The sequence below is a fragment of the Lepidochelys kempii genome, chromosome 16 (assembly GCF_965140265.1).
Source record: "Lepidochelys kempii isolate rLepKem1 chromosome 16, rLepKem1.hap2, whole genome shotgun sequence".
In the NCBI taxonomy this organism is placed as follows: Eukaryota; Metazoa; Chordata; order Testudines; family Cheloniidae; genus Lepidochelys; species Lepidochelys kempii.
The window spans coordinates 15,900,309-15,919,774 of record NC_133271.1 but is presented as its reverse complement, the minus strand read 5'-3'; the positions used below and the strand labels follow the sequence as shown (position 1 = coordinate 15,919,774).

General features: G+C 60.4%; 2 protein-coding genes across 5 annotated transcripts in view; one reads left to right on the top strand and one right to left on the bottom strand.

The window, feature by feature from the left end:
- Positions 1-19,466, top strand: part of FPGS (folylpolyglutamate synthase) — a 43,219-nt gene that overhangs the window by 11,757 nt on the left and 11,996 nt on the right. The window contains exons 13-16 of one of the 3 annotated variants that reach the window (XR_012155296.1): positions 316-391; positions 1,497-1,563; positions 2,178-3,054; positions 4,182-6,619. Coding sequence is in view for 1 of the 3 variants with exons in the window: in XM_073314758.1 (XP_073170859.1) it covers positions 316-391; positions 1,497-1,563; positions 2,178-2,614 (580 nt within the window). In the remaining 2 variants the exon portion in view is untranslated. Of the gene's footprint in view, positions 1-315; positions 392-1,496; positions 1,564-2,177; positions 6,620-19,466 lie in introns of those variants that run through there. The other 2 variants (XR_012155297.1, XM_073314758.1) reach the window with 2 other exon arrangements.
- The window catches only part of ENG (endoglin), a 54,815-nt gene continuing 44,248 nt past the window's right edge, over positions 8,900-19,466 (bottom strand). The window contains exons 12-15 of one of the 2 annotated variants that reach the window (XM_073314756.1): positions 16,365-16,619; positions 15,517-15,577; positions 11,913-12,008; positions 8,900-11,157 (exon numbers count right to left, since the gene is read on the bottom strand). In XM_073314756.1, the coding sequence (XP_073170857.1) occupies positions 11,039-11,157; positions 11,913-12,008; positions 15,517-15,577; positions 16,365-16,619 (531 nt within the window). In that variant the 3' untranslated portion in view covers positions 8,900-11,038. The other variant, XM_073314757.1, reaches the window with a different exon arrangement.

The window sequence follows — 19,466 nt, the reverse complement described above, 5'->3', positions numbered from 1 at the left end:
TGCCCATCAGCCATGCCAAGGGTGCGAGCAGCACCTGCCTTTCCCTGCTGGAGGGGGGCGGGCCCCAGCCCAGCAGGGTATGTTTGGAGGTGGTAGGCCGGGAAGGGGAGGAGGGCTGAGGTTTGTCTCAGCAACCTGCATGGTCCCAGGACACCAGGGCAGATGGGGAAGGGACCCTGGTGGGACAGGCCTTGGGTTGGGGTTCCTGGACTTCCTGGGCCTTGTGAGGTGGCAGCTGCTAGCACAGCCAGCTCCGAAGTGGGGCTGGGAGCAAGAGCCCCCAAGCTGACCAGGCTGGTCCCTTCTCGTCTGCAGCGGCTCCGAGGTCCGGGTGCTTCTCTTCAACGCCACGGGGGACCGGGACACAGCTGCCTTGCTCAAGTTGCTGCTGGTGAGACTGTCGGTGCCTTGGGTCCCTGCCTGATACAAGCTGGTGGGTGGGGGGCTGGTGCCGGGCAGGTGGGTTGGTAAGGGCAGAAAATGGGCTGGCAGCAGATGGGCCTCCTGGCCCATGTGGGGGGAGCAGATCAAATGGATTTGAATTGAGGGAGGGTGGTTACAGATGGTGCATGCGGGTATCTGAGGCTGCCAGCATCCAGCTCAGGCTGGGGGCCTGGACTCCTGGGTTCTGTTCCCAGCTCTGCCCCAACCCTTGGCTAAGTCGTTTCCCTCTGTTCCTCGTTCTCCCCTTTTGTGCCATGGGGTAATGCTGGCCTCGGGCAGGAGCTGGCAGATGGATCTGACGTGCCAGGTGGATTCAGAGCCGTGGGGCCTGGCCCAGGTGGGGCCTGGCCCAGGTGGGGCCTGGCCCAGGTGGGGCCTGGCCCAGGTGGGGCCTGGCCCAGGTGGGGCCTGGCCCAGGTGGGGCCTGGCCCAGGTGGGGCCTGGCCCAGGTGGGGCCTGGCCCAGGTGGGGCCTGGCCCAGGTGGGGCCTGGCCCAGGTGGGGCCTGGCCTGCACCTGCCTGGTTGTTCAGGGCCTGCTTTGACACATCCCACAGGGTGCCACCAGGTGGTGCTAGTGGCCCGCTCTTGTCCCCCAGCCATGCCCCTTAGAGTCCAGTCCACCTCTGTCTCCTGTAACAGCCCGGACTCTAGGGGTCTTCCAGCCTCCCTGCGCAGTGGCCGGGAGCGATCCCGGGATAGAGTCTTGGGGTCTGGATTTGCCCCTGTTTGTGGCAGAAGTGAAAATAGAAGGGGAAGGGACAGTTTCCAGTGACTGACTGATTGGCTGCTTTGCCCAGTAGCCTCTGCAGGAATAGAACCCAGGCGTCCTGGCTACCCTCTAGACCAGATGCACCCCTGTTGGTTTGTAATGGTTCCAGCAGGAATAATGACGGATGCTGAGCCAGTAGCCGAGGTCCTTCCTGTAAGGAGCTGAATCCCCTGCTCATCCTCCTCCCCTCCATCCACCCCAATGTGGGCCGCCCAAGGCTGCAGCACCAACCCCCTATGCTGGCATGGCCATTGTGCTGATGCTGTGTCTCTTGTGCCCCAGCCTTGCCAGTTTGACTACGCCGTCTTCTGCCCCAACTTCACGGAGGTGTCTGCGGTGGGGAACGCAGGTCAGTACCCAGGGAGGGGAGCTCCATTGGGAGTCTGCTCATGAACTTGCCCTAGAGCAGGCATGCCCTGACTGGCTTGGATTCTGCCCTGCCCGTCCTGTTGGGGGATGTCTGTGCCGGGAATATTCCTGCCCCAGGGGCACGGGTTGGCTCAATGGTGGGGGTGGGAGCAAGTTGCCCCTGGAAACCTCCTCGCTGGAATTTTCTGCAGGGGCTCGGGATCTCTTGCAGAGTCTTGGGCCCTGTCTGCAGCGCTGGTCAGATAGCTTTGATCAGGGTTCTTGGGGAGACATGTGCTGCTTCCGCAGGCTGTGGGGCTTGGCGGGCTCCCCCATGTACCAGCGTGTTGGGCTGGGCCAGCCCACCTGCCAATCTCACAGCCCCACAAAGCCAGGGCTGGCTCCACAGCACTGCTCTGTCGGAACCATGCCAGGAGTCCCGTCTTGTCTGTGACCCTCCTGCTCTGCAGGGTTGGATTTGCCAGCTGGTGGGGTGCAGTGGCCTGGTGTCCCCCCGGGGCCTGGCTGTCTGGAGGCAGAGAGGCCATTAAAACAGGCAGGGTGGGAGTGTCCCAAGGCTGCTCTGATGCCAGCTCATTCTTCTCCCCTTTGCAGACCAACAGAACTTCAACGTCACCTTGGAGAACATGCTGACCCGCTGCCTGGAGAACCAGAAGAAGTGGAACCAGCTGATGGAGGAGAAGGTGGGGCAGGACCTCTGGCTGTCTCCCCGCATGCAGGTGGAGGGCGTGGGCAGCCTGCTGAAGCCAGACCCCTTGCGCAGCCCCCTGCTCTTCGTGCCCTCCTCCGAGCGCGCTCTCAACTCCAACTCGCTGGTGTTCCCCTGCATCTCTCACGCCCTGCAGTGGATCACCCAGGGCAGGGACCCGCACTTCCAGGCGCCCGCCACCAAGGGGCTCCACCTGCACCCCGTGGCAGGCAGCGGGGCCGTCTTGCTCAAGGAAGCGGCCACCATCCGTGTGCTGGTCACGGGAAGCCTGCACCTGGTGGGCGGAGTCTTGAAGCTGCTCGACCAATCGCTCTCGCAGTAGCGGGCGCCCGTGGGGGGGGGGCTCCGTGCTGCTTTTTGAGGTTTACTTGAAACGGCTCAGGCGCTGGGCACCGCTCGTGCTGAGCCCTTTGCAGCAGCTGGACCTACCCCCTAGGACTGGGAGTGGGGCAGCCAGGGTCCACGTCCTGGCACCGGGATCTTGTGCGGAGCCCCTCGCGGCGGTGACACCCGCACCCTGGCACCAGGACTCACACATTCAACCTCACCCCCACCTCGCCGGAGCAGGATCCGCTCGTTAGTGCCAGGATTTGGTCACTGCACTCATGCTGGTGTCCCTATTGCCTGGGCTGGGGAGCCTGGGGTGAGACCCCAGCAGCTGATCTCTGCCCGCAGGGACTGGCTGCACCATACGTTTACTTGATGTTCCGTGGCGCTGTCCTTCCTGGAAGCTCACCGTCCCTGGCCTAGCCAAGCAGACAGGTGGGGAGCTCTTACGTGGGCCGGAGTGGAATTCCTGGTTTCTGCCCTTCTGCTGCCTTCTCCCTACCCAAGCCTCTGGGCCCCACGGGGGGCTGAGGAGGGCAGTGTTCGTCTGCCAGGGTGAGGCTTTCCCCTGCCAGGCATTCAGAGGGAGGCGTGCGCATCGGGCAGACCCAAGCTGAGCATCAGCCTCCCTTGGCTGGTGCGTTGACTTCCCTGGGAGCTGCCCCAGCCACCCCGCAGAACGAGAGTCTCTTCCCCCACCGCCCTGGTGCCTTTGTCTCTGCCCTGGTGTCTGTTCGGTTGAGCCGCACAACCCGAGCGGTGTGTGATCCAGGGATGGGTTTGAGTCTCGCTGCTTCAGACTGTTCTGGCTCCTCTGGGACTGGGCTTGCCCTGGGTGAATGCAGCCAGGTCCTGCCACCTGTGTGTAGAATCGGCTCCGGAAGCTCTGGCTGGGTGCTCGTCAGAGGCCGTTAGTGCTGAGGTGTGTCTGGATTGGGATCCGGTTGGAACTGCCTGTGATCGAAGGCCAGGAGTGCGGTGGGAGCTGTGGGCCAGGCACAGGGCTCCAAGTCATGCTCACTCCCACCCATTGGTGCTGCCGGGCATGTTCACACAGCCCGTGGGGTGAGATCCATGCACTGTAGTGCCAAGGAGTCTCTCACAGTGGTCTTGGTGCCCCATTATGTGAGCTTCTCCCAGGCCAACAATGGGGCAATGGGGTCCATGTGCACTAGTTCCAGTGTTGTGTAGGCAGGTCATCCCTGAGTGCAGAGGGGCCTAGTGCAGGATTTGTCCCTGTCTTTCCCTCCTGTCTCCTCCCGGTGCAGAGATCTGTGCACTGGGGCTGAGACTCCTGCCTCTCTCCAGTGCTGGGCAGCAGGATGTGAGGGCTCTCTGCATGCCATTTGCAAAGTGGGTGATCCCCCCACCCAGACTCGGGTGGGTCAGGCGGCAGGCTGGGCTCGCTCTCTGCTGGACGGTAACTATGAATGACTGGTGGGCAGGGCATGTGGGTCTGGGGGTCGGGAAGCCCTAGTAGCTGAGGAGCCGGGCTGCTTTCTGGACCTTATGCAGTTCTCTTATTTGTGCTGGTGGCTGGCCTGCTACCCGGGTCGCTTTAGGATGACAACTTCACCGCCCGGCAGTGTCCAGGCAAACGGGTGCTGGGAATCGGCCTGATCTCTCAGGGACCCTCGTTGAGCAGGGACTTCAGGAAGCATCTGTCCGCAGGAGCAGAGTCCCTCTGGCGCAAGAGTTGTGGAAACTGGCTCCAAGCCCCAAGGCCACGAGCCGCCTGGTGTCGTCACAGCTCAGCCAGCGTCTCTTGCTGCCCTCTGGGGGCGTGCTCCATGCAGAAACCCGCTGAAAGCTGCACCAGGCCAGGCAGCGAGCTAGCTGTCCCTGCTCGAAGAAACAGCCAGGCTGGGGCAAGCATGTTACCGGAGATCGGTCCTTGAAAGCCACTTGTGAGCAGGGCGGCCTTTGGGGTGGGGGGAGCGAGATGCTCTTGCGAAGGTCTTGGTTGCACTGGGTGCACTACATGGCCTGTCTGTGCTCACTGGAGTGCCCAGATGCATGGCACGGTCAGTATGTGCCAGGCTCTGCTGACACGAGTACCCAGCTGTGCCAGCCCAGCCATGACCTGATTCAGTGACTAATAGCCACCTGTCTGCTGTATCCCTGTATTCAGATTTGTTGCCCCAGTGCGAGGGCATTGGCTGGACCCACTCCGGACATCGGCCAGGCTGTGGGCTTGGGCTTTGAACCCCATCCTCAAACGCATGCAGTGCCGGGGTGCTTGGGCAGACAGTGTGAGGTCTGGGCCATCTAGCCCCTGAGCATGGATCTGTGGAGCTGTGTTTGATCACAGCAAGTCCAGCCTGGTGCTGCTGGGCAGCTGAGCGTGTCTCCCCCTTCTGCAGGCTCCTGCCTGGCTGGTCCCTGTGCTGAGTGGGGCGGCTAATGGGGCCGGTGCGTGCCGAGGGTCGGTACCAGCCCTGTTATGGCTGATCGTACGTTGGGGCGTGTGCACACACTGAGCATATGGGGCTATTCGCTGCCGCGGGGCCTGTGCAAAATCCTGCTACTGGTCTCTAGGAACGCCGTGGGTTGCTGGGGGGACTAGGTGGCCCAGTGCATTGTGGCCCGGTCCTAGCCGTGTGTGTCTCCGCCTGAGGGCTGGGGAGCTCTGAACGATGCTGTGCCAGATCAGTGCCATTCCCAGCATGGGCGGCTCCAGTAAGGGGGCACTGCCAGGCTGCACCAGGCCCTGGGGCTTGTCACGCGGAAGGAAACCCCTCCCTGGCCTTGCAATGCACTGCCCTACCTGCTCCCCTTGCTGGCTGTGCCATGCAGCCGCCTCACTAGCTATTCCCAGTGCGCTGCTGCACGGACCCTGCTGGGTGCTCTGCTGCATTCGCCCTGGGAGACGGGCCCAGCCCTTCGCACGCTGGCAAGTGTCTCTCCTCCCCTCCTCCTTTACTGCCACAGTGCCTTCCTGAGTACGCTGACGGCAGCCTGGGGCCTGACCCAGCCGTGTCTCGGGGCGTGTGTCTGATGCCCTAACCCCTCCCCAGTGGGGGGGGGCAGGAGGGTTCAGGGGTTGACCTGGGTAAATCTCAAACTGCGAAAAGCTTGGGGCCCAGCATGTCCCCCTCTCAGCAAACCCAGCCCATGGCCTCTGGCCCAGCCACTCCACGTGCGGGTCTGGGTGACGGAATAATGCTGCCTGATCCACGGACCTCCTTGCGGAACCTCCCGTGCACCAGACTAGTGACCCACGCGGCCTGCTGCAGCCTGCCCCTCTCCCAGGGGCTGGGTTACTACACTGGCCCTGGCAGCGGAGATGGGGGGAGAAGCCGGCTGGGCCCCTCTGCACTGCCACAGAGCTGTGCTTTGGCATGCTGGTGCCTGCAGGTCCTGCTGTGATACAGAGGATGGTTGGAGCCAGGCCGCTGGCTCCGGAGTGTCGCCTGTCCCTTAGTAAGGGGCCATGCATAAGCCATGAGCGAAGCAGCTGGTCTCCCCAGGTGGGAGATGGGGCCGAGCTGCCTACGTTTGCCTTGGCTGGAATATCTGCTAGCTGGTTAGTGTTCCCCTATGTTGTCCTAACCAGGGATGGGTCGCGCCCCCCCTCCTTTAAAGATCTTTGCAGAACTAGCCTGAAGGGAGCTGGGGGGGGGGGGTGTCTGCACAGCCGTGGGAGGTGTAACTGCAGCGTGGGTAGACGGACCTGTGCTACTTTTGATCCAGCTAACACAAATACCAATAGCAAGGAGGCTGCGGCAGCATGGGCTAGCCACTCAAGTGAGTCCCTAGGCTCCTGGGCAGGCTTGTGCAGGTCATGCTGCTCTCGCTAGCCAGCTCCGTGTTGGGGTCTACACCAGCTGCCATCACACCTCCGATTGCAGCCTGGACATTCTGGGTTCAAGCATGAAGGAAGGTTGGAAGTTGCTCCCCGTGTCCAGCCTCAGATGATGTTGAAAGGCTGAATGGTACTGAGTCTCCAATAATTTAACGAGCAATAGGGTTTTTATTAAATCTTCTGCAACTTAAAAAAGAGTATTGATTCAATTTCCAGATTGCTTCCTGGGAGATTAGGGTTTGAAAGTGAAGCCATGGTGCTGCTGTTACATGAGAGCCTGCTCCATTGATCTGTTGATGGAAATGTCCTGCTCATCGTGGCGTTGTACAGTGTCATCTCCTTCCTGGGCGCGTAGGGCGCCTGGCGGGGATGAGGCTGGGAGCTGTGTTGCCAGGCAGCATTGGAGTTGTTTGTAAAGCCCCTTACCTAGCCTAATCTCCTTGGCCCTGGTGTGGGCTGGAAAATGACCCTCACTCTGCCAGTGGGGAAACTGAGGCAGGCTAAGGGCTTGCTCCTGAAAGAGCAGCCTTCCCCCTGGCTGCTCATTTCAAAGGGCTCTTCACCTTCCAGGTGTGGGCCTCACCTGGGTTGCAGGGGCTAGGGCGCGCCCCACTGCTCTGCTGAGCTCCGAACGAGCGAGCGGTAGTTAATGTTTAGATGATGAAATTCTGTGTGTCTGAGCCCTAGGTGGGCTGCACCTGCTGGTTACTCCAGCTCTGCCCTGCCGATCGGCACTGGAATCCGGTGCTAAGCCGGCCACCAGCCTGGCCAAGAGGCAACAGCTGGATTGCACCCAGCTCTGGATTTTTAAACCTCGCTTGCTGCTCCACTTTCTCAGGGGGGAGGTTTCCATGACCAGAGCACCGGCCTTGGGGGCTTTACCTGGGAGGCTGCCGGCTGCTCTGATGCCCATTGCAGGCTGGTGTGTGCGGTAAGGGGCATGGGGCAGGTTCCAGCCTAACTCAATACAGTGCAAAGGGAAGGGGCCAGGCCCGGGCTGGTATGGAGTGAAATGACGGAACGGGAACAGCTGCAGAGTGAGAGGACTCCCCGGCCCCAGCCTGGGGCCGGCGGGGCTGCTGGCTGTGTTATTGCATTCACCGCGGGGGCCTGGGGCCTGGCCTGGGCTGCCCGGGTGGAGTCGTGGGCAGGGCTGAAGCTGCTGAGAGCACCATGGCTTTTGGCTGTTAATAAATCTTGGCTGGGTCCCCCTCCACGTACCCAGGGCCCCGGCCATCTGTGCACAGGTGGAGGGCTTTCCTGGAGGGCTTAGACAAGCTGTGTTCATCCCTAGAGCCCGACCACCCCATTCTGCATGTGGTCCCCCCTTCCCCGGGGCCTGCTGCACGGAGCGATGGTGGAGCTGGTGAACATGGGGCTGGTCTGGGTGCCGCTGCTCAAGGACCCAGCTAATATGTACAGGGGTGGTGTCAAATCTGCTGGGCAAGCCGACTGCAGCTTCCGGGGGGCAGAAGGAGGGACACAGCTGCTGACGGGGCTGCTGACACTTGCCAGGCACCAGTGTCGGGGGAATTAGGCCTGGCTCACGTGACGCTTCCTCTCACCGTGGCCAGCCTGGCTGGTCCCTTCCATGCAGCCTGGGTAAAAAGCAGGCGGCCCGCGCAGGGAGCTGCTTTTCCTGCTTCACTTTGCACCCCAGGGAAGGCAGCTCGGGGTAGGAACTGGGGTGCTGGGCTGGCTTTGGCCAAGGCGGGGCCTGGGATCGCTCAGCTCGGGCTGGCGCCAGGAGGCTTAGCTGAGCTGTGGGCAGGAGCAGGGCTAACCCAAGGCCTTTGGGAGCCGGGGCAGCCTGGAGCATCTGACAGCAGCGATGCTACCTGCAGGAGCAGCGTCTTCCCCGTCGCCAGCCGAGGCAGCCCCCAGCCCGGGGCTCAAAGTAAGAGCTGGCTTTGGCTCAGCCCTTCCAACACCCGTCTGGGGCAGCTTGGCCCTTTCTGCCCGTCAGCTCTGCAGGCTGGGATGTGGCTTTTCCCTTCGCTATCCCTACCTGCAGGCTGGGATCTCTAGGCCAGAATAGACCTGGGGCTGCGGGATAGGATGGCTCCATCTGCCACTGGCTGTTCCTCCAGGGTGGGGGGATGCCCGCTTGGGGCCACGTTCCCCACCCCCTCCCCTGCTGCTGTACCGCAGCTGTTTGTCAGCCCATGGCCGCTGGTGCCGGGGTGAGCCCGGCAGGCCGTGCGGGAGCCAGGAAGGAGCTCGCCCCTCGGGCCGTGCTCTGCCGCTTCGGCAGCAGGGTGCTGCTCTGGGTTTCCGGTTGTCGAAGTGGGGCTGGCCAGGGCCCTGGGGGCAGCGCTGGCCGGCCGCTTGCACAGCTGCATGTGCACAATGCACTGGAAACCCAAACACAGGGAGGTCACGTGGGGTCTTGGCAGTTGCTGGCTCGCCCGCGCCCCCCCAGGCCAGCTTGCAGGTGGTTTGTGGCTGGGCCGGGATAAACAAGGAGAAGCTGGAAAGGGGGACGTGCTGTTTGGTGCCTTTCCGGGAGCAGGCTGGGCAGGGCCAGGAATCCTCTCCACAGGCTCCAGTCAACCCACTTTTATTGATACGTTATCATGGTTACAGGGGGTCAGTACAAATATTTACAGACCAAAGGCACAACCCCAGGGCTGGGGAGGGAGGGCAAGGCCCAGCCGGTGGGCGCCATTCAGACTGGTTCTGAGCCTGGGGGCATCAAACCTGGTCTGTGGGCCGGTGGAGCCAGGCCCTCGGCTGAGAGCCCGTGACTCCTAGCCAGCTGCGCTACGGCTCGGGGGGTCCACGTGTGACTTTAATTACACTCAGTCCCCCAAGGGCCAGGCGTTCAGCCTGGGGGGCCTGAAACAGGCCAGCAAGCTGCCAGAGCGGGTGTCTCCCGGTGGGTTACGTTTAGTAAAGGGCGGTATCAGTGACACTTCAGTCAGGGTCAAGCCCCCTGGGGGCACCGGGGGGGGGTGTTTAAAGTGTGTGTGTGGTGGGGGGGCTCTGCAGGACCCGAGCCCACCTCTCGCCCCAGTGCTTCCAGGGCAGAGGCATGGCGCCCGCCATCATGCCAGGTCGCCAGTCAGAAAACACTCCCCCTGTGGCTTTGCCACGCAGGCCCCCGTGTTCCCGCAGCTGTGCCTCGCGCCTCGCCCTGGGCTGTGTCTGGCCCGCACGTAAATACCCGCTCGGGCAGGCTGAAGGCAGCTCGGCTCCCAGTTCTAACCCCCCCCCAAAAGGAAAGGTACATAGTTGCTAGTAACTGACACGCCGCCTCGGCACCGCGGCTGTGTGACTGCAGGGCTAGAGGGTTATGTACAGCAAGGAACGCTGGGTGTGCCACGGCCCGAAAGGGCCACGACGGCCGGGCCCCGAGCTCTGCCCTCCCTGCCCGTCACAGTCATGGGGGAGCCGAATCCCAGCTTCCTATTTGCTGTGCAGGTGCGCACGCCTTTCCAGCAGCCCCAGGACATGGGGGAGGAATCTTTCCCTGCTGCCTGCCCAGATCTGTAGGAGTCGGTCCCTGACAAGGAACCGGACTGGGGTGGAACGAATCCCTCCAGCAGGAAAACCCCGTCTGGCCCGGGAGCCTCCCCTTGCCTGGCCGGAGTGCGGTCACACAGCTGCTGTCTGAGCACCCAGGTTCCACGAGGGGACCTGCTGATTTCAGCTGCCTCCCCTGCGCCTCAGTGGGCCTGGGAGACCGGCAGCGCCTTGACCGCGTTTGGCAACCGCTGCAGTCGGAGTGGGTCTAAGCAGCTGGCTCTGGAGCCCACTGGCTGCCAGGCTGAGGCCCGGGGCAAAGGGCTGGGCTCATGCTGACCTAAGCTCTGCTGTGAGTGGCAGGGCGTTCGAGTGGCCACTCCTGCTCATGGGCTGTATCCCGGCAGACGGGCTGCGTGGGAGGCGACGGTGATTCTTCAGCTGGAGGGATTGGCAGGGAGCAGGGGCCTTTCCCCTCTAATCTGGGAAGTAGGCAGCAGCAGCACCAGCCGAGCCCACTCCTTGACTGGGGGACCCCGGCGAGGGGAGTTCAGGCCTTACGCCCCCGTCAGGCTTTGGCCCCTCTCCTGGGGCAGCCTGCAAAGGGGGCAGGACAGGGGGGATCCAGCGGGGCCATCTCTGCATTAGGGAATGGACAGATGCCCCCAGCCCCTCTCAGGCTGGCTACTGAACAGCTGCAGGAGAGAGTTAGAGGGATTTCGGGCACTCCGGCTCCTGGGCAGAGAACGACTGGCCTCGGAGTGAAAGGCTCCCTGGGCCATCCGCTCTCCCGACGTGCTGGCTGCTAGTCCTCATGCTCACGCTCCCAGCCTGTGGCTGGCATGGGCCTGGCCTGGTCTCCCAGCCCTCAGCATGCTGCTGGTACCTTCCTTTGTTCAGTTCTGGCTGTGGAGAGCTGGTGGGCGTGTTGCTCCCGGAGTGGGTGAAAAGTGAGGGTGTGGGTGCTCCTCTCCGCTGTGCCTGTCCAGCAGAGCAGGCTACGAGGGACGGGCCCCACTGGCTTCTCCCCCACAGCTGTCCCTGGGTCGGGGAGCTCAGCTGTCTGCGGCTCCGATGAGGTCCATGGGCGGGAGCTCCCAGACAGCCCCTCTCTCCCCGAGGGGTGGGGGTGTCCGGGTGGCCTGCTGCCTAGGCCATGCTGCTGCTGGAGCAGGGGGTGCTCTGGGTGCTGCCGACGCTGTGACTGGGGCTGCTGCTTTCGGAGGCTGGGGCGTTGGTGGAGACCGGCTGCATTTTGGCCATGGGGCCTGGAGGATGTTACATGTCAGAAAAAATGGAAAACATTAGGCAGGCGCCAGGGGGTTGCTCACAGCCAATCAGGTGATGACGAGGGAACACAGAGCATGCGGTGGCTCAATCTTCCCTGGCCCAATCACGGCCCTGTCAGTGCTGAGATAAGCCAATTGTCCCTGTGTTTACACTGGCGCTGGAAGGAAAAGGCGAGAGATAAACCAATCAGCTGGTCCGGGCTGGGCCTGGCCAGCCTATTCAGGAGGGAGCTAAGGCGATAGGCTGCAGGGTTTTGTTGTCCTTGCTCTATTGATACTGGCATATTATGCAGATAAGCTTCCAGGCAAACCGGGAACAACTGCTCCGGCCCTTGGGAACAGGAGCAAGGCTCCCTGAGCAGCACCGAGCCTCGGACAGAGCCGGGGCCTTCTGACAGCAACCATCATCCTCGCTCCCAGCTGGAGGCCTCAGGAAAAGGGACGGGTGGACTGTTCCAACAGGACAGCATTTTCCCTGGGTCGCTGTGGGGTGGAGCTGCGGGGCAGATGCACCGGCTGGGGATCCGGCCCGAAGGCTGCGTCACACCCTGGAGCCTGGACCAGCCCAACAGCTGATCAGCACCTGCCAGCCGCGGATTCCCCCACCATCCCCTGCAGCACTCCAAGGAGAGACCCGGCTCCTGCTGAGCAGACCGAGCTCACCCCAAGGCCATGGCACTGGGCACCATGCGAGGGGAGGGGGGCAGAGACGAGGCAGAGCAGCTGATACTCACGGGTATGAGAGTAAATGCACCAGAGCGCGGCGGTGAGGAGCGTGCCGATTAAGAAGGCTGCGAAGGTGATCCCCACGACTGCTTCTATCCCTAGGCCTGGAGCCACACAGGAGACAAGGCGAGAGGAGCATTGAAAGCAATCAGCACATTTCCTCAGACATGAGCCCCCCATTGCTCTTCTATAGCCCAGAGCCCCCCGCCTCCAGGCTCCAGATGGGTTAACACACTGTGGAGCCTTCTCTCTGCCCATAGTAAGGACTCTCCACTGAAACCCATCCACTGTTGATGGGCCAGCAAGAGACGCCCCTGTCTCCTGCCCCAGAGCCTCCCTTTTCCACGCAGGTACCTGGCCAGCTCAGGAAATAGCCAAGATGAAACCATGGTGGGAACTGAACTACGGAGCAGAGCGACGAGCTGGGCAGGGGTTTGTCCCTGTGGGGGGGATCTGGCTGGAAGGACGTGACTGCTAGGTTTGTAAGGGCTCCGCGCCCCTAGCAGGTAGGATCGGCAGCTCACAGGCTGTGCAATGGTCTGACAGCAGGAGCGTGCCAGTCCCACCAGGCACTGAGGAGTGAGGGCAGGACCAAAGCTTGCCAGTGACTTGAAATTAACCAGTTAAAAGGAGACAGAAAGCAAAGCATATGGCTTTTAAGTGACCTTATCCCCCAACCCCTCTGCATCAGTCTGACTCTGCCCCTCTCCCGCACGGAGGGAGGGGAGCTTTAGAAATTGTCAGAGGCAGGTTTCTCTGCAAGCAGCAGGCTCACAGCTTCTCTCCTGCCGCACTGACCATGCGCTTTGGGCCATGCAGTCCTGCAAACTGCTGCATGCTTTATACGTTTGTTCCTGTACGCGCACAGAGCACCACCTTGGTGCAGCATTGAAAAGCAGCCACCTCTAGGCATGGGTGTGACAGCTGCTTGGCAGCGCACAGGAACACTACACTGATGGTGGATTTTCTGCAGGCGGGTTAACAAGGAATGCCTGGCAGCTGAAACCACATGGAGGATTCCAGATGAGGCTGAATGTTGTGAAACTAAACATTCGGCGTGGCGGGGGGAGGAGCGCACCCCTTGGGATCTTTCATGGGCACAGGTATTCAGGACTTCAGTGCTACATCTCCAAAGATAGCAAACCCCATGGCCACCACAGGCTCAATACAGACTCAGAGAAGATTCACACCACCACAGCCTGCAGTACCTAGTCAAGGTACGATCAAGCCTTTGCTCTGATTTATTCTGGGCTTGCTACGGTCTCCCAGTTCCTTGCAAGCCCTACCTTGCTCAGGTGGCTGGGTGGAGGCCAACGGCCTGGAAGAGGTAGACACTGGTTTGGTCTGCTGATGGTTCCTGGGCTCCTCTCAGTCACTGGTTCCACCCCCCCTAGAGGGAGCAGCTCTCCTCTGCTGAGCCCAGCAGCTCCTCCCTGTGTCTGTCTCCGGGCTGCGGCACTCATGAAACCACCCGGGGATGTGAGACGTGTGTGTTTGAGAGTGTGATGTGCGGCGCGAATTCCAGTCGGGGCTAGCGCGTGTCAAAAGCCTTTCCTTGCTTTGTTGTGCTGCCGTCCTGGGGGAGCTGAGCAAACAGAGGCAGGAAGAGGGGACCAAGGTGGGAGGAAAGCAGGAAATCATCCATTCTTGGATGGGGCTGAAGATTCATTCCTGCTTGGAAAGGATTCAGCTGGGCAGGAAGACAGGCCACGCTCCCTCGCATGGAGTGAATGCAAGAATAACTGCTCTGGGAGACATCAGCAGGACGCCCCCCTCGCGGCTGCTCAGGGGGGTCAGCCGGGGGAGACTGGCAGGCAAGGAAACTACTACTCAGTAGGCACCAGGGGCTGAAGTCACCCGTCCATTATCATCCCCAAGTCTGTGTCTTTCGGGAGCACCTGCCCTGTGCCAGGTGCTGTTCGCACGCAGGCACAGCTCCTGCCCCAGCGAGCTCACCACACCTCTGCCCTCGCACAAAGCTCTGTGCAGCATCGCCAACCCCAAAGCTTCAGAAATCCTGAGCCAGCCCCCCCCAGCCCCCAAAATCAGGACATCTTAAAAATAACACATTCTGGGAGCTTGACTTTGCCTGCTGGGTTTTGAGATGTAAGGGGTCACGCTGTCTAGCTTTTCTCTGCAGCCACTAGAGCCAGAAACGTCCTGGGTTGTAACGAAAGCTGAGCCTGTCACCTCCATCCTATGACTCCAGGAGCTGGAGCTTGAAGACAAACACTAACCATCTCATGACATGCATTAAAATGGCAAGGCTTGGCCACACTGTATTTGTCTATCAGAGATCAACTCCTCCAAAGAGCTTCTCCCACACAGAGATTCTGATTTCCAGGATTTTGTGGGGAGGATAAAAATGATGTGGTTGATACTAAATGCAAACACCAAACTGGACCAATAATGCATCTACATCCATGCAGCAGCCTTTGTTCAGAATGTCCCAAAGGCACGTTACAAATGCTAGCTTTAGGAATCACTGCACACATCAGTGAAATGCAGCTACCTCTGGGGTTTAACAGCAACACAGGAAGGCTACACAAGAGTTTGGGACAGGAAGTAAAGGATATTGCATCCAATTGCCACCAGGCTCTTTTGACTGAGTCCTCTCCAAGTTGGGCTGTTTCCTATCACACCAAGACAAGTTTACTTGGGCTCTGGCTCACCTCAGAACTTCGCTTCCCTTCCCCACCCCCTGCAGCCTGTTATCCTCCGCAGACAACTGGTGCACAGTCACTGTACACAACTTCCTGTAGGTCAGCGCCTGGCCCAGCCGCAACCCCTAACCCCTCTCCGGGGAGACCGGCTGACACACTGCACGGCTCTGTCACAACAGCCACAGCGGGAATGCAGATCAAGAAGAAACGAGGGGAAGAAAAGCAGAAGGAAGCTGCCAGGAATTTGATAAGCGCGCCAGCGGGACGGCGCCGTGGAAAAGCCTGTGTTGAGTCTTGGGCTCAGTGCCAGCCTGGCCCCTTTCCCCCCAGCCCCCCACCAGGATGAAGGCATCTCACTTGCTGAGGCCTGCGCAAGCCACGCACCCTGAGATGGCCAGTTCTCAGGATGGCTCCCGCCAGCCTCTGGCCCGTGGAGTTCCTCGCACGGAAGCCTCGTCCATATCTCACCCGCTAGCAAGGCAGCTCATCCCAGCCTGCCAGGTCTCACAGTCATTCAAGGGCCTCCCCTTTTGGTGAGGAACATACTGAGCCCTGGTCCTGCTATCCCCTCCTGGGCATTGCTTCCCAGTTACAAGGCGTCCCATCAGCCATCACTCCTTTCCCCACTCAGCCCATTTCTATAGGTGCAACCACGTTTCTCTTTGAACTGGTATTTCTCTCCCATCTAGTCACCCTGGTCCCCATTAAACCAGCTCCCATTCTCCAGCCGAGGGAGGGCGCTAATCCTGCCAGAAGATCCTCACCAGACTGAAACTCGGCAAGGACTATGGGACACTCTCTGCTCCCACCCGTCTGCCTGCACCTCGCACCAGGGACAATCTAACGGCAGTGCAGGCTGGGCTCCATGCTGATCCACCCTCACTGGGTAGCTCGGCTCCAGCTCTCAGCTCTGACCCGACGTGACGTGACAAGGAGATTGTGAACTCACTGGAAGGTGGAGGTCTGGTGTCCTGCAGCGTCACCTCTAATTTTCTCTCAACGGTGCTGTCCTGTGATTTTGAGAAGAAAACCAAGAGGGTTAAGATGAGCTGCGCACATCTCTGCCCCGCCCAGCGAGAGAGCCCTGAGTACCCCACGGATCCCCCAGCAGCTGGTCACAAGGCTACAGCAGGAGGGATGAGCACCTGGCGACACCCTGGGAAGAGACCCCTGGCCTTGTGGCTAAGGTGCAGGCCAGGGAGGCAGGAGACCTTGATTCTATCCCTGCCTCTGCCACAGGACCAGTGCCCAGGTGACCGGGGGGCAGGGGTTCATTCCCCTCCTTGTGGCTCAGTTTCTCCCACTGTAAATGGGGATACTGATCCCCAGGACTGGTGTGAAGCCTGATTCGTTCCTGTTTCTAACATACATTGGGGCTCTTGGCCAGTAGATGCACTACGTGCCCCTGGCCACAGCTCCACTGCTCTTGGGAACAGGGAGGCGACGTCACACCCGGCTTGTGCCCCGTGCGAAGGCTGTGGCAGTGGGGCTAGGCTGGGCCCTGCGATCCAGTGCAAACCCCTCTCAGCTCAGCAGGGCGGTGCAGCGAGAGCTAGGCCCCATTAACTTCCACCCAGCCTTATGTGTGTGTCGTCTGGTCTCGGGCTGCACGTCACCAGCCAGCCAGCGGGACACGGGAATGGAATCCCTCAAACCTTCCATCGGTGCCTCCCTGCCCCCCTGCTAGGGCAGTGGGAACAGCCCCCTCGCTCGACAAATGGGCAAAGGGTCCTGGGCCAGGGTCATGCCACCAGGCCTCCTGGGGGTGCCCACGAAGGAGACGGCCCCCACACTCACGTTGAAAGGCAAGGTCACTCTGCACGACAGGATGGCGCAAGGAGGAAAGGGCCCTCCCCCAGCCAGGCTGTAGACAAAGCTGAACCGATGGAGTTCCCGGCCCAGAGTGGCTTCTGTTGGCTTGAGGACGGTCACTGCTTGGCCGAGCGCCGTGACAGGCTGGATCAGGAGCTGCTGAGGCTCCTCGCCAGCAGCCTGCAGAGAGCACTCCTCCACCTTCAGGCGAGTCTGGGCAATCTCTGCCCGAAACGAGACCTGCAGGGGGCAGCAGGAGAAGGAGAGTTCAGTTAGCTCATCTCGGAGGTTGCATCTCAGCTCTGTATCTGGGCTGGCAGGGAAGGAAGCCAAAGGATCCACCCATGTACAGGCTGAGGACTGGAGGGGGCAAGCCAGCCCCGACTCCCAGTCTCCAGTTGATGTGGCTTCCTCATGGGTGAGTACAACCCGGCTGGGTGCTTCTCTGAGGCGTGGGCCCTGGAAGCATTGAAGCTCTGTCCACACTGGGATCAGAACTGGGCTACTCCAACCCTGTCTACACACCGCTGGTGTGGCACAGTTCTAGCAGGGTTTCTGTCACCAGCCCAGCCAGGAATCCTCCGCTCCACGCCGCCTGACCCACTGGAACACAACTGTCTAGCCCATCCAACGGTATCTGAGCCATACTATACCCCGAGGCAGGTTGATTCTCACCCACTCTTTACAGGATGACCCTCTCTCTAATTTCTCTTTGCTTTTCATTTGGCCATGTGAATGTGGGTTATCGCTCTCGACTCCCCTGCGGAGTCACTTCCCGCGGTGTGATGGTGCGGCAAACCCTGCCCTGGAGTAACAGGCCTGCGCAGGCAGTTGGAATGGACAGTAGCACAGAAGGAAGGGATTGGCAGGATGGCAGAAGCAGAATAAACCTTCATTGCCCCCAAGCGCTGTCAAAGGCATGGGCGTTAGGGGATCTGCCAAATAATGCTGCGTGTACTAGGAAAAGCAGAGAGAGCGGGAGGTGGGCCAGCTGCTGGAGATCTTAGCCACCACCATGCCATGGACACCAGCCCTTGGGTACCTACCTCCCAAAGAATCTACAGAGGCTACCTTCTCCCCACGGCACCAGGGTTACTCTAGCTCAGCCCAGGTGCTCAAGGGGAAGGCTGTGGTCTGGCTGCAGGCCAGTGAGAGAGGGGAAGATGCTGCTGAGTTGGGGGAGCTCCACGCTCGGTGACCACAGGACAGGTGAACCCCCACAGTGGGGAGCTTTCCTCAGGGTAAGATACTTTGCTTTCATGATATAAGCATCACCCCTGGGGATTAAAGCTTTGTTGATTGCACACGTTTCTTGCCTGCTGAGTTAGTCCACTGCCTTATACTTGGGTTTCTAACATGGCTTCAGACCATTGTAATTCCCTGTCCTCTCTGGTCTGGGCCAATGTACCAGAACCCACACTGCAACTGCAGTGTTTAATGCACAGCTGTAGCTGGCCTGGCTCTGATCCCCTGTACAGACAGCGCCGGGTTGTAAGGGCCGGATCCAACAACTGTCGTTGTTCCCTGGGCTTTGGGTCAGGCTGATGACAGCCACATGGCCGGCAGAGTTTGCACAGAATGGGTTTGCGGACAACCCTTCATTTGACTGATAAACGGTCAGGAAATCTAGAGTCCTAATTCCTGAGCCCGAAGAGTTTGAGCAGGAAGCTATGACCACATGAAGAGGCTGGAGCCACCTTGTTTGGGAAAAATGATTAGCCCTGATAGACGCTGACCCCTAAACCTGATTTGTGGATGGAGGGGGAGAGGGAGGGGACAGCCCGAACCATCTGGAATCAAAGAACCAGTTCCCTGCCAATTGTCTGACATGCACTGTGTATCCTGGCACAAAGAGAACAGAGGAGAGGAAAACGAGTTATTTACCTTCCCCCAGCCGGAAGGCCCCAGTGAGCTATCAGCACCCGTCACCAATGATCAAATGCTTACAGACGGGATGTGGGAATAAGAGAGACACCAAGCCAAATGGCTCTGTTTCCGGCCGGCAGAGCCTTCTGACGAGATCTAGGTTGCTAAGTGATATGTTATCATCTTTACGCGAAAAAACGTTCCACTAAAACCTAGGCCTGAGTCATCAGAGACCTGATTATCATCGAAGGGTAGTGTAGGACTGGAAGGGCGCTCGAGAGGTCATCGATTCTAGTCCCGTCCCCTGCACTCACCCTTTACCCCTCTGTACCCGCCTAACTGGGGCAATGTATATACCCATGGGCATAGTATGACTGGGGTCATTCTGGGGCACAGTCTGCCTCCAGCTAACACAGCGACGCTCGCTCCCTGGGGGAATGCCTCCACCGTAAGCCAAGGTGCGACTGCGGTTTGTGCAGCCATCCCCCCGCGAGCACCGCTGAAAACAGCAGCGTAGATGCAGCGCCGTGGGCTTCAGCCCGCTCTGTGCAAACGCACCAGGGTTCGTACGCGTGTTGCTCGCCTGCGCTGAAGCCTGTGCTGCCATGTCTACACGGCTGCTTTGAGCTGGGCCGGCACGGGTCTGCCTGCACGGCTCTCCCCTCCTGCACTGAAGTGCGGGTGACTGGAGCGGGTTGTCACACGTTCTCTCGTGTCTGGAGGAAGCTGGTTGCAGGAGCAGCCTCGGTCAGACTGAAGCCTGCACACAGGGAGTGAGGCTGGGTGGGGCGCGGAGGTGGCGTTGGCATGGAGCGGGAGTTTGGGCCAGGTCAGCCGGGCCCAGGAACAGGTCCATGGTCACATGCCGTCCTTGGCAATTAGCTCTCCCCCGGAATTCTCTTCCTAGGAGCGGCTCTCCCCTTCCCGTAGCTACGACTTGTGTGAGCAGCAAAGGCGGGGGGTGCAGCTGGCTCCATGCAAACTCCTTCCCACGCCAGCTCTACCGACTACCCTCAACCCTGAGCTGCAGCCTGATCCCCGTCCCCTCCCCAGGGCTATTCCCGTCCTAGCCCCGTCCCAGGGCGCTGGCTCAGCTACCCGCTGCCTGGCCCATTTGCACGGTCTCTTACACACAGGTTGTTGCGCTTGCCCATCTGCACCTTTTGATGCCAAGCCCTGCGGAACATAGTGCAGACAGGTATCAGGAAGAGCCGCCCCCCC